Raw genomic sequence first — 12,735 nt, 5'->3', positions numbered from 1 at the left:
AACAGTTGATTTAAGGTTAAAATCCAAAGCGTATTTGCATACAAGTGCCACAATCAATTTTTTGGAACATGCAATGTTTTATTACGTAATGCACTAAACACTCAGCTCAGCAGAGGGGAACAGGTTCTGTTTACCTCTAACACAAGCTGTTGAAATCCTTCAGTGAAGTAAAGATGGGAGGCGTTTTTCTGAACTTTGACTCTGTTGATAAACACCGGAGCCGTATCTGTAACATTCCCCCTGAAACTGGATAGACCCAGAGCCGACAAAACCAGACATCACTGCTCCACTGAAGGTCAATATCCCTGTTTGTCTATATGTGTGTGTCTGTGTGTGCATGTGTGCCTGTGTGTGTGTGTATGTGCGTGGGGGTTGTAGCCAGGAGAGGAGATGTTACTGGTTAACCTGGTTAACCTGTTTTTGCATCATTGCTGGAATTGAGTTTTTTTTACTTTTATAAAAATGGTATAACAGATGGAAAAAATACAATACCAAAGCTCTGGTTCTGTCAGAAGCTGCAACAAACAATTATTTTCAATATTGTTTAATCTGCTGTTTATTATTTTGACTAAAACTGAATAAAAGACAAGAATCTATACGTAAAAATAGCTGATTCATTCTATGTCATCCTACTAACCAGCCAATTCCTGGCTCCAGTATTTGTAGGTTTCTATCATCTTTGCACAACTTCATAATAAGATAATTCTACAAATCTGAATCACAAATAAGAGCTAAAGTGCAGTGGCTGCAGACAATGAGCACATGACTGTTGGGCTTGAATTGCATTACCCGCTCTTATCTGCCATGTGTCTCAAGACCAACAGAAATGTTAGTAATTGGACAGACAGTGAGGAGCTTATCTTCTTCAGGCCTGTGTGGAAGGTTCAAACTGTGAGGACACCGACAGGCCTTAATTGCATCAGACATTTCGGGGCCACGGGAGGAGGATGCACACCTGAAGGATCTGGTGTGGTGTAACAAGGCCATTTATAAAACAAGGTTACGAACATGTATGAAATATTCTGCAGGTAGCTGCTAAAAGTTAACTGTGCAGAATCAAGTCAAAAAGCAGAAACTTTGGTTGCATAATAAAGACGCTCTGGTCTGTTAAACTAACCCTGGATCCTACTTTACTAAAAATGAAAATTGGCTGGATTGCTATGTAATCATTAAACAGCAACGGTTTCTCTTTGACATGTCCCTGTCTTACCCTCACCGACTCCATGCCACCTTCATTGATCAGTGATCCGGACGATGTTGCACAATATCTAAACAGTTATGTGGCAATTACACACAGATTTGGCACCGACATGAAATCCTCCCATATCCACGCAGCAGTATAAAACTGGTGCCGAACAACTCTCGGCACGTTTCGAGCCAAAAGAGGGGTTCACTCTTGTGCTTCGTTCTGCAACTGACACTGGGAAACAGAGATGGCACCTGGCAAGAAGGTAAAATCACTTTTCGGGCAGATATTTTCATATCAATTTGCAGAGGAGAGAGATTGTCTAGATGCCTCAGGCGAAGTAGTAACACACTTAAAGGCTATTGTTGTCTTATTGAGTGATGGACTGTGGTATTGTAATGAAAATGCTGTTGCAGGTTTTTTTTGTGTGCATGCATGTGATTTGTTAAAAAGCCAGAATAAAGCAGTCACAGCTGGAGACTCTCAGATTAAAACTGCTTTTATCTTTGCACCTTTGTACCTGAACCGAAGCTTCTCTCACATTAACACACACGGAATCAATCAACTTTCTTTGCACTAACTGGCATTGGTGAACTTCTCGACCACATTCATGTGTATATTTAGAAATATATGTGTGTATCTGTGTGTAAAGATGTTGACAAAGCTAAATATAAAGTATTCAAATGGGTACTCTGCTCCTACAGGGAATCATTGAGCGGCTGAATGCCGGGGAGGTGGTGATCGGCGATGGAGGCTTCGTGTTTGCACTGGAGAAGAGGGGATATGTGAAGGCTGGGCCCTGGACTCCTGAAGCCACTGTCACTCACCCCGAAGCGGGTGAGAGAATACACACACACACACACACACACACACACACACACACACACACACACACACACACACACACACACACACACACACACACACACACACACACACACACACACACACACACACACACACACACAAACAGACACATATACTCTGAGGCACACACCAAACTGCCCCTGACCTCTGTGCCATATACGTGTATGAATGGGGTAATACAAAATGTGTTGCGTATAGAGGCGTTGTTAGAATGAGTGAGTGTGTGAATCAGTTTTAATAGACAAATCTGTGTTATTTTCATTAGTGCGACAGCTGCACAGGGAGTTCCTCAGGGCCGGATCCAATGTCATGCAGGCATTTACGTTCTACGCCAGTGATGACAAACTGGAGAACAGGGGTCAGACACTCAGTATCACTGTAAGTGTTCCACTACTGTATATCACTGTACAGCCAACATGAGCTGGGATGAATCAATAACAAAACATATTGCAAAGAGTGTGATCGTACAAACTCTTAACCCGCTTCATTGTTTCAGGGAGTACAAGTCAACGAGGCCGCCTGTGACCTGGCGAGGGAGGTGGCCAACGAGGGCGATGCGCTGGTCGCTGGTGGAGTGTGTCAGACTCCATCCTACCTGAGCTGCAAGAGTGAGGCAGAAGTGAAGGGCATCTTCAAGAAACAGCTGGAAGTGTTCGCAAAGAAGAACGTGGACTTCCTGATCGCTGAGGTAGACTCCTGTCTAGTTTTGTCGCGTCAAAGCCGCTCCGATCTGAACTGTGATCGGTGGAGCAGACGCAACCTGAGTGGTGACTGTGTATTTTGTGTTCTTTGCAGTACTTTGAGCACGTTGAGGAGGCGGAGTGGGCCGTGCAGGTGCTGAAGACCAGCGGGAAGCCGGTGGCTGCCTCTCTGTGCATCGGGCCGGAGGGAGACATGCACGGCGTCTCCCCCGGAGAGTGTGCTGTCAGGCTGGTGAAGGCCGGTGTGTATTCCATCCACCCTGCACGATCACACACTTGTTTCCTCGCATGAAAGTCGGTTGTTTTATCTGCTACAGTAAACACCATCTCCCCTTCTGCTCCCCAGGTGCCCAGATCGTTGGCGTCAACTGCCACTTTGACCCCATGACCTGCGTGAAGGCTGTGAAGTTGATGAAGGAGGGAGTGGAGAAGGCCGGGCTGAAGGCTCACTACATGGTGCAGCCACTTGCCTTCCACACTCCCGACTGCAACTGTCAGGGATTCATCGACCTACCAGAATTCCCTTTTGGTAAAATTGTTTTAGTTGTACCTTAACATTAAAAGAGACATAAAACATCTAACCAGATACCAATTGGCAGCATTTCAAGCATTTGTTTCCATTTCCCTGCCACTCTCAGCCCTGGAGCCCAGGATCCTGACCCGCTGGGACATGCACACGTACGCCAGAGAGGCCTACAAGGCTGGAATCAAGTTCATTGGAGGCTGCTGTGGCTATGAGCCTTACCACATTAGAGCTGTGGCAGAGGAGCTGGCCGTGGAGAGAGGGGTGATGCCCCCCGGCTCAGACAAACATGGAATGTGGGGCGCTGGTCTGGAGATGCACACCAAGCCCTGGGTCAGAGCCAGGTATAACATCTGGAAAGATCTCAGTACACTGTAATGCAAACAGTTCTATGAATAGTTTTTTCTACTGTATAACCATCTGTCTCCTGTAGGGCCCGCCGTGACTACTGGGAGCATCTCCTGCCCGCATCCGGTCGTCCCCTTTGTGCGTCCCTGTCCACACCAGAGAGCTGGGGTGTGACCAAGGGCCACACTGACCTGCTGCAGCACAAAGAGGCCACCAGCACCCAGGAGATGAAGCATGTGCTGGAAAAGCAGAAGAAGACCAAGTCCTCTGCATGAGCGAGAGCGTCGTCGGTCAACAACAACCAAGAGGACGACGGGGAGGGAGTGAAGTCTTTCCCAGTTCAGCTTGGAGATAAAAAGCACTTGTAACAGTGATGCTCCAGCTGTGGAGTATTACCATGTGAACCCCTCAACAATAAACACCAGTTTGTTGCATACTTTTACTGCTGTGTTGTCACAAATCATTCAAAAGGAACTCTGCAAACTGGCCTCCCCTATCAATATGTCTCACATTCACACACAAACTGATTTGAACATGATTCAATCTTTACTGGTTTGTTTTCATTTCCATTTCCATTTTTCATTTAGCTGATGCTTTTATCCAAAGCGACTTACAATAAGTGCATTCAACACCGAGGGTACAAACCCAGAACAACAAGAATCAAGAAAGTACAATTTCTTGAAAAATAGAGCAAAACAACAAAGTGAAAATCTATTCAAGTTATAGTCTGAAGAGGTGTGTATTGAGTTTGCGGCGGAAGGTGTGTAAACTTTCTGATGTCCGGATGTCGAATGGGAGCTCATTCCACCATTTAGGAGCGTTGTTAAAAGTAGCTGGGTCAATAAAGCAGAGACCCCCCCCCCCCCCACACACACACACACACACACACACACTAAAAACACACCAACAGCCATATTTAATCCGGACCAAACTAGTAGTGCACATTCACAACACTCTCATTGAGCTAAAGTGGGCAGAGGGACGGAGTAAACACCCCACTTGTGCAACTTGTCCCCTTGCCAATCAGAGCAGCTCTCACTCAGACCCCTCCCCACCCTCAGACAGATTTATAGTGGCCCTGTGCTCCACTCTACTGTCACTTCAGCCTCTCTAAGTCTGAGCAGTCAGGGGTCTTCTCACCTCTAGGAATATGGCACCAGCAAAGAAGGTATGTGTTGACTTTTGTCTGGAGCACCATCTTGCAGAGTAGCCATGCAGGGAATTTTAAATAGTAGTTTTCTGGAATCCCAGTAGAATACTGCAGCATCTGCGATGTGATGTGACTTGTTAAGAGTCTCGAGTCGAGCTGCTGGGTGACACGTTGCATATTTGCGCTCGTGTTTTTTCTTTTCCAAATGAACCTTCTGCACAACTGGCACGTCGGTTCACATTTCTGCCAACTGAAACCTTCAGCTGTTACTGGAGAAATAAGACCAGTGACCGCACCTCTCACATTCTCTACACTCTGGAATGAGTAGTAACCAGTGTTGCAGCTTCCAGCTCAGTGTCATATAGATGATGAATATTATATTTCTCACTAACTGAGACATCGAGGTTTTTACTATTACATCTAGCAAAATTTGAGCATATATGTAAATCCGGATCCATTAGGGTCTAAAACAATTTTAAAAACATTAACCTCAATGAATGACAGTTTTTTATTATTGAAGAATTTCTAAGATTTGTCAAGTGCATTTTTATATTAGGATTTCTCATAAACTGCAGAGTTGCTCAACGTGGTAACAGAGGATCTGGTGACGGCTCATGACACCAGTGCACAGCAGGTGGAGCTTTTAAATCTTAAATCAATGAATTAATAAATTACACGTATCCAGAGTTAGTGCAGTGAACTTGAATTCATTACAGCTATTAACTCTTGGTACAAGTCCCTTAGCAAGGGACTTTCTAAGGGAGGGGGTGGGCACCGAATTTGGGAAACCACTATGTACAACAAGGCACAAATGTAATCTAAAAACCTGCCGACCTTTTGGCCTCATCAATTCGTCTCCATCAAGATTAGTCAGAAACAGTCTACATGAGTCCAAGCTTACATTGATCCGTCTTCACAGGGAATCTTGGAGCGTCTCGACGCTGGGGAGGTCGTGATCGGCGATGGTGGTTTCGTCTTTGCCCTGGAGAAGAGGGGATACGTGAAGGCTGGTCCCTGGACCCCTGAGGCAGCTGCAGAGCACCCTGAAGCAGGTGAGAACCAGAGGGTTTAACAACCTGAATTCTCTATTTTCAACTGATACTGCTTCCTCGCTATTCCCTGACAATATCCACTCTCCATGCATTATGTGTCATGGTTATGATTTGCCAATTTGTTTATGTCATAATGCAATCGTTTGATGATTTTCAGTGAGACAGCTGCACAGGGAGTTCCTCAGGGCCGGGGCCAACGTCATGCAGACCTTCACCTTCTATGCCAGTGACGACAAACTGGAGAACAGGGGCAACAAGCTCACCTTCACCGTAAGTGAAATCAAACCACTTTCATAGGAATACACAGGTTATCGTGATAAACTGACTCCCACCAGGAGTGCTTGTATGGTGTTAATAGTATTTCACATGTCTCAGGCTTGTCTGTGTGATCTGTTTCCTTCGTGCAGGGAGCTCAGATCAACGAGGCCGCCTGCGATTTGGCCCGTGAGGTCGCCAACGAGGGCGATGCTATGGTTGCAGGAGGAGTGTGTCAGACTCCGTCCTACCTGAGCTGCAAGAGTGAGACTGAAGTGAAGTCCATCCTGAAGAAACAGCTGGATGTGTTCATCAAGAAGGACGTGGACTTCCTGATCGCTGAGGTAGAGTTTTGTTTTTGCTTTTTAAAGCATCATTCTGCAGCATTTTCTGTCTGGCGCTCAAAGGTACGAGTGCAATACTTGAGCCATATTTTCTTATATGTTCTGCTGGTGTCTGTGTCCTGCAGTACTTCGAGCACGTTGAAGAGGCCGTGTGGGCTGTGGAGGTGCTGAAGGAGACGGGGAAGCCTGTGGCTGCTTCCATGTGCATCGGACCTGAGGGAGACATGCACGGTGTCTCACCTGGAGACTGTGCTGTCAGGCTGGTCAAAGCCGGTGAGCATCACCTGTTATCAACCATACTTTGTTTTTTTCTTAATAAACCATCTGAAAAGTAATTCAGAATTTCCAAGTATTAAGAAAAGCATGATGTTGGAAATGTAACTTTTAACTTGGCTGAGCAGTGTAACATAACACTGCAGTTGCAATATTTTTAACATGTGAACATGAGATAGGACACATGATCTCAGTCTACTCTTATTATGGGAGCAGCCTTCATGCCACATGTGTGTGGTGGTTGTTTTGTTCAGTTAACAGCTGCACCGTTCACCGTTATGAATGAAATAGAAACGGTTCTATGGATTCAACACAACTACAGTTACAGTTGTCTCTCCTACTCGTGTTTTTTTTTGTGCTTATCTGCCACAGTCAGCTCACACCAATGCATGTTCCTCTGTAGGTGCCCAGATCATTGGAGTCAACTGCCACTTTGACCCCATGACCTGCGTGAAGGCTGTCAAGATGATGAAGGAGGGAGTGGAGAAGGCCGGGCTGAAGGCTCACTACATGGTGCAGCCCCTCGCATTCCACACCCCCGACTGCAGCTGTCAGGGATTCATCGATCTGCCAGAGTTCCCATTTGGTACTAATATTGTGTTGCATTTGCATTTTAACAGTTAATGTAATCATGTATGAAATGACAGTTTCTTTACAGCAAGGTCTTCCATTCAACACAGAAATATACTGTTCAGATCTGCAGGTCTATGTGTCTGTAACATTAAATCTTCTGCCAGGTCTGGAGCCCAGGATCCTGACCCGCTGGGACATGCACACGTACGCCAGAGAGGCCTACAACGCTGGAATCATGTTCATTGGAGGCTGCTGTGGCTATGAGCCTTACCACATCAGGGCTGTGGCAGAGGAGCTGGCCGCCGAGAGAGGCTTCCTCCCAGCTGCATCAGAGAAACATGGAAACTGGGGTGCTGGTCTGGAGATGCACACCAAGCCCTGGGTCCGAGCCAGGTCAGTCAACATGCCAGCGCGTAAAATAAAGATGCAGCTAAACACAGTCAAATGTGAAACATCAGGTCTTTAGCCCCAGTGAGTGGAAACAAGTTTGAGTTTTCTTATATGTTTTCCTCTTTCAGAGCCCGCCGTGACTACTGGGAGAACCTGAAGCCAGCGTCCGGCCGGCCCCAGTGTCCCTCCATGTCTGCCCCTGATGGCTGGGGTGTTACCAAGGGCCACTCTGATCTCATGCAGCAGACAGAGGCCACCTCTAAGGACCAACTCAAAGAGCTGTTCGTCAGGTCAAAGACCCACTGAGTCAGTCTGTCTCCTTCAGACCTGGCAGCAGAGCTGAAGGTTCCATTAAACCCGGGTCAAACAGCCGCGCTGTGGAGCAACCGCACAACGTGTGTGTTCACTCTGTAATCGGTGCTTCAGCCAACAAACATGTCAGGGTCACAATCCTCACCTGAGACGAGCGCTGTTCTCTACCTCTGTTGATTTATCTCAAGTTGGGAGTCGGCCTGTGTTAAGATCGGGCCCTTTTTGTTTTCCATGACTCAGGACCAGTTTGTGTTATAAAATCAGATCTAATAAAATGTGAAACTTAACAGTTATGGTGTTTTCATGATGTTCATGGGAGGGTGAGGGCGGGGGATGGGGGTACTCTCTATATCTGCTTTATCAGTTCCATTATGTGTGATGACCATTTCTACCATGCACACACAGCTTCAATGCAATAAGAATTAGTGGAAAAAGAAGGAAACAGAAACTTAAATGTCTAAATAGTCACAAACAAGTTAACTTATCAAGTACAGGCAACATTTAACAAAAAACACCAAAGATCTAAACTATATATACAATATAATGCAGCCAATAGAAGCTCTAAGCTGCCTGACAATAAAATGTCAGAGCATGTCATTGAGTTCTGGAAATTACCAGGCTTTAGAGGGTTGTGTAATGAATGTGGGAATCCAGTAGATGGCAGTGTTACGGAATCATGGCCTATGTATACAGGGCTGCATCTACAAAGAGCCTTGTATAAAAGATGTTCCAGCAGCTAGCAGCACTGGTAACTGGTTGGGACTGAATTAATTTTTAAGTATGCCTTAACAATTCACAGAAAATCCAAATGTGCCAGCTTAATTTGTGTTTAAGGTCTATGTATTAAAAACATTATTATAATGAGGCCAAAACACAAAGTGAAACGCCAGGATCTCTCCAGATATTAATCGGTTCATCACCTGAACAATGCAACAGGACATATGTGTATTTCAGCTTCATTATTAACAATGTTCTCAGTTTATTAGGAACATTGAGCTAAAGAAAAACACAGTCAAATACATCATTCGGCAATAAATTCTCTTTTTCTGAGGTTTACGTTGTTCAGTTGCTGTTGAGGCCGTTTTACAGAGATGTCAATTGAAATGAACGATCACTTTCTAGGCTGTTGTGTTACACTAAACAGAGGTTTTATTATTTTGTCCACCCGGGTTATCTTAATAAGGATAGGTTCAATAAGAGAAACAGCTCTCTGTCTAATGCCAATTTGCACAAATCACAAAAAACTACATCCTCCAGCGTTACTCTACACTTAAATCACCTCCTCTTTCAAACAATGTCAACAAAACTGAACATTATGAAAATCATTACTATTGTAACGGGCCTGCATTAGTTTCAGCTTTGTGTAGCTAGGTGTACCTAATAAACTGATAACAAATGTGTTGTGCGTTTTCTGCTAGTGACACATCTTCTCTCATAACACGTCTCTGATGCTTTTCTCGATTGTGATTGGCCGAGCGTCATCCCCTTGATCCGGTTTTTATTCTAAGAGGCGGATTGACATTAAAGACGCGATGAGATGTGTCCCTCACCTGCCTTTGGAGCCCGGACATTAAAGAAAACACACATCTCTCACACGTTTTACGGTGAATAACAGTGGACACTTGGCTGGATTTGATTCGTATTGGATCGAGGGTTGACATGTGTCTGTTTCCGGGAGGGCTCGGCTGTAGGATGGCCTGAGATTTGACCTTTTAACGGGACAAACACCCGGAACCAGCAGCTGGAGGTGAGCTTAACTTGTTTATTGTCTATTAACACTGATATACATGTGAGTTATTGATCTGATCGGGGTTTGTTACCGGACATCTCGCATCAGACATGTTGACAACCCCCCCTTGTGTCATCATTATCCTCAGCACCACTGTTATTCTGTGCGTTAACGGTATAGAGACCTTTCACTGGAACCACAGCGCCCCCTCTCGGCTCGTCTTCGCAACTACGCAGCGGCTTCATCCCGGAAGTGAACCCGTGAGGTCATGGGAAGCAAAGTCAGCTCCAAAATGGCTGCCCCGGCCGCTCGAGTGATCCAGGTAAGGTCTCCGCCGCGGGTTCGAGCGCGTCCACAGCGAGTTCACCCGCTCGTGTCGTGCTCAGCTTCTCACTGTGGAGTTAATACGTCTTATTGAAACGATGTGGGGGGTTTAAGTGGGTGGTCCGTGAGGCCTCGGCCCGGAATCGAACCCTTGTACCCTTGTTGATGTCCTTGTTCAACGCGGAGACTCTCGGGTGTTGTCAAGTTGAGACTGGAGCTAAAACAAAGTCTCTGAGTTTATAAATACATGTTAAAGTTAAGAGACGATTTCACAGTTTTAGATTCTTCAGTTAGTTCAGTTTGTCGTTGATTCAGTTCAGAGATGAACTTGATAACAAAATGTGTAAAAACAGGACAAACACGCACAGTTTACTGTCATTCAGAGTGAAACCCATGTATCTGGAGACATTGGGTTTCTATTGATGTTATTATTATTATAAATTATCTTTGGATTTATTATTTTCAGCTTGTTTTTAAATAGTTTAGTCTGATATCTGGTGTTTTCTGTCTAAAACTTTAATGTGTTCAGTTTACAATTACATAAGTGAGCTGTGAATGAACTGAACTAGGGATGTTTGATCTGTTTCAGTCTTCTTTACAACATTATCTCTCACGTATCTCAATCTCCATGTAGTCAATTGCCTTGTTTTATTTTGACCTGTTGAGTATTTTACAACATCGTTAAGGAAAGTGCTGAATAGAAAAAGTAATAATTTCTTATTAACTGTAAAGTGTATATCGTTCGACATTGCTAATTATCACGATAAATGTTTTAAAGACGGATTTAAGTTTGTGGATTATATTCTTTTTGAGCAGAGAATAAAAAACAGCAAAACAAATCTGAGGTTGATAGATTGTGTGTTATGCCTCTTACTGAGTTCACATAATGCAAAAGCAATACATCCAGGTATATTTATATATTTTATACTTTACTTTGGTTATATTGCCCTAAATTAAAATTATATTGTGATCAGTATTGTTATCATCTAATTGCAGTGCCTTAAATTGTCTATGTGAATAATCTGATCCCAAAGACCCCCTGTGGTGTTCATACTTGTGAGTGTTATTTCTGTGTTGTTGTTCAGGCTGTTCGGCCTCGTGCTCCACTGATCAAGTTCCCCAGCAGACAAGGGGTCCCAAAACCCAACGGTAAGTGTGTACCTGCTGTCACACAGTGGAAATCTGCCCCATGTGCTCTTGACCTCTTTTACACTGAAATTAGTGGGTATATTCAGCTTTTCTAAACATGTGTTAACCAACTAAAATCAGGCGATCGACTTCTTTCCCTTTTTCATTGAGGGAGTTCGGAGGGGCTTTCTCACCTCGCTGTCTTGATAAATGATCATCTTCACCTCAGGTTTCCATCACTGCTGATCAGAGTCCGGATCTGTTCAGACAATTAAAACCCGTCTACTGCAGAGTTTATTGACCCCGGAGTAAATGGCAATTGCATCAACTGCCAGTTTTTTTTTTGATGAATGTGTTATCTTCTCGTGTCGAACAGGCCTGGTTGAGCCCTGTTATTTGATTTACGCAGCAAAGTTTCACCATTATTGATTTTTAAGGTTTACGTCTTTTTACACTGAACCGATTGATCACCTTCCAGGTTCTTTCTGAGTTGATTCACGTACATTGTTTTGTCCCCTTTCCTTTTAGCCCAAGAGGCACTAAAGACATCAGCCGTTACCTTCCCCCAACACAGCGCTGGCAGCTCACCTCCAGCCCCGCCTTCACTACCAAGACCTCACGTACCTTTGACCCCGATCCCTGGCACGCCGGACACACTGGCCTCTATTCAGCTCTTCCCTGCGAGGTACCGGAGGAGACCGGTGACCGCGGAGGAAATGGACTACATCCAGGTGAGAACTGACAACACATTAAACTGCTCTCAGAGGATTCACACTGAACAATGTGGCCAATTTTACAGCCAAGTAAGGTAGTGAAAAGGATTGAGAGCAGTTGGAACATAATCATTGTCCTTTGTACAATGTGACATGTATGAGGAGCTTGCGTCATGTTTCTTGCTGATAAAACGTATTTTCTCTCTTGGCAGCGCGGCGGACCAGAGTGACCCGACCGGACTCTTATCACTGCAACCAAAGTCCTTATCTGTTGGAAATCAGTTTGTGTCTTGAATTCTGTTCCTCAGCACAAAGAACCTAAAGCCGCACGAGATACGATGTAGAATAAAGTATTATATAAAGCCTGTTAAAATGTACATATGCTTATTATTTAGATGCTTAATCTTAATTGTATTTCATTGGTAAGTTCATAATAAGGGAAATCTCGCATGTATTTTACAGTTAAGCCAAAAAAATAGCTTTTTTCTTATGTTCTCAACAGCATCTCAACTACTTCCTTTCAGACGTATTGTTGTTAAACCCTAGTTTCAACAGTTTATCTTGTTAAAAGCAACATGTCCCTGATGTTATAATCCTTGTTTGAGCTTCACTTGCACTACAACTATACCCACATCCAACCTCGAGGTACATAGGTATATCACCAGTGGGCTTCTTTGCTTTCATGCCTTTCACTGCAATAAATATTTAAGTTTAACAGGGCTGAAGATTCTGGAGTAGTACTGGGTGAAATGGTTTCGGGTTCATGTGAACGACTGGATTGAAATAATTAAAGGATTATTGTATTTTGATTGTGGTGTTCTTTAAATCACGGGACGTCACTCGCTGCAACAGACCAACAACATATTC

The 12,735-nt window shown here is 44.4% G+C and overlaps 3 protein-coding genes across 3 annotated transcripts; all 3 read left to right on the top strand.

The window, feature by feature from the left end:
• Positions 1-1,360: 1,360 nt before the first annotated feature.
• LOC133001829 (betaine--homocysteine S-methyltransferase 1-like) lies at positions 1,361-4,067 on the top strand. The gene is made up of 8 exons (XM_061071529.1): positions 1,361-1,451; positions 1,891-2,023; positions 2,319-2,431; positions 2,550-2,741; positions 2,849-2,996; positions 3,101-3,283; positions 3,393-3,621; positions 3,711-4,067. Exons 1-8 carry the CDS (start codon positions 1,434-1,436, stop codon positions 3,898-3,900), a joined length of 1,206 nt encoding a protein of 401 aa, XP_060927512.1. The 5' UTR covers positions 1,361-1,433; the 3' UTR covers positions 3,901-4,067.
• Positions 4,068-4,704: 637 nt separating this feature from the next.
• On the top strand, positions 4,705-8,261 carry LOC133001827 (betaine--homocysteine S-methyltransferase 1-like). The gene is made up of 8 exons (XM_061071526.1): positions 4,705-4,793; positions 5,695-5,827; positions 5,985-6,097; positions 6,235-6,426; positions 6,552-6,699; positions 7,103-7,285; positions 7,437-7,665; positions 7,791-8,261. The coding sequence occupies exons 1-8, from the start codon at positions 4,776-4,778 to the stop codon at positions 7,966-7,968; spliced, it is 1,194 nt and encodes a 397-aa protein (XP_060927509.1). The 5' UTR covers positions 4,705-4,775; the 3' UTR covers positions 7,969-8,261.
• Positions 8,262-9,496: 1,235 nt separating this feature from the next.
• Positions 9,497-12,677, top strand: kgd4 (alpha-ketoglutarate dehydrogenase subunit 4). The gene is made up of 5 exons (XM_061071466.1): positions 9,497-9,721; positions 9,884-10,025; positions 11,113-11,176; positions 11,684-11,886; positions 12,081-12,677. Exons 2-5 carry the CDS (start codon positions 9,972-9,974, stop codon positions 12,096-12,098), a joined length of 339 nt encoding a protein of 112 aa, XP_060927449.1. The 5' UTR covers positions 9,497-9,721; positions 9,884-9,971; the 3' UTR covers positions 12,099-12,677.
• The last annotated feature ends 58 nt before the right edge of the window (positions 12,678-12,735 follow it).

Source organism: Limanda limanda, chromosome 5, assembly GCF_963576545.1.
Source record: "Limanda limanda chromosome 5, fLimLim1.1, whole genome shotgun sequence".
NCBI lineage: Eukaryota > Metazoa > Chordata > Actinopteri > Pleuronectiformes > Pleuronectidae > Limanda > Limanda limanda.
Note: the sequence above shows the minus strand (reverse complement) of the source record. Positions and strands in the feature narration are given on the sequence as shown.

Coding starts and splice junctions, on each gene's coding strand:
- LOC133001829 (XM_061071529.1), top strand. Junction 2,432..2,549: donor GTCAGACACTCAGTATCACT/GTAAGTGTTCCA, acceptor TCATTGTTTCAG/GGAGTACAAGTCAACGAGGC. Junction 3,622..3,710: donor AAGCCCTGGGTCAGAGCCAG/GTATAACATCTG, acceptor TGTCTCCTGTAG/GGCCCGCCGTGACTACTGGG.
- LOC133001827 (XM_061071526.1), top strand. Junction 6,098..6,234: donor GCAACAAGCTCACCTTCACC/GTAAGTGAAATC, acceptor TCCTTCGTGCAG/GGAGCTCAGATCAACGAGGC. Junction 7,286..7,436: donor TCTGCCAGAGTTCCCATTTG/GTACTAATATTG, acceptor ATCTTCTGCCAG/GTCTGGAGCCCAGGATCCTG.
- kgd4 (XM_061071466.1), top strand. CDS start 9,972: ATGGGAAGCAAAGTCAGCTCCAAAATGGCTGCCCCGGCCGCTCGAGTG. Junction 10,026..11,112: donor CGGCCGCTCGAGTGATCCAG/GTAAGGTCTCCG, acceptor GTTGTTGTTCAG/GCTGTTCGGCCTCGTGCTCC. Junction 11,177..11,683: donor AGGGGTCCCAAAACCCAACG/GTAAGTGTGTAC, acceptor CTTTCCTTTTAG/CCCAAGAGGCACTAAAGACA.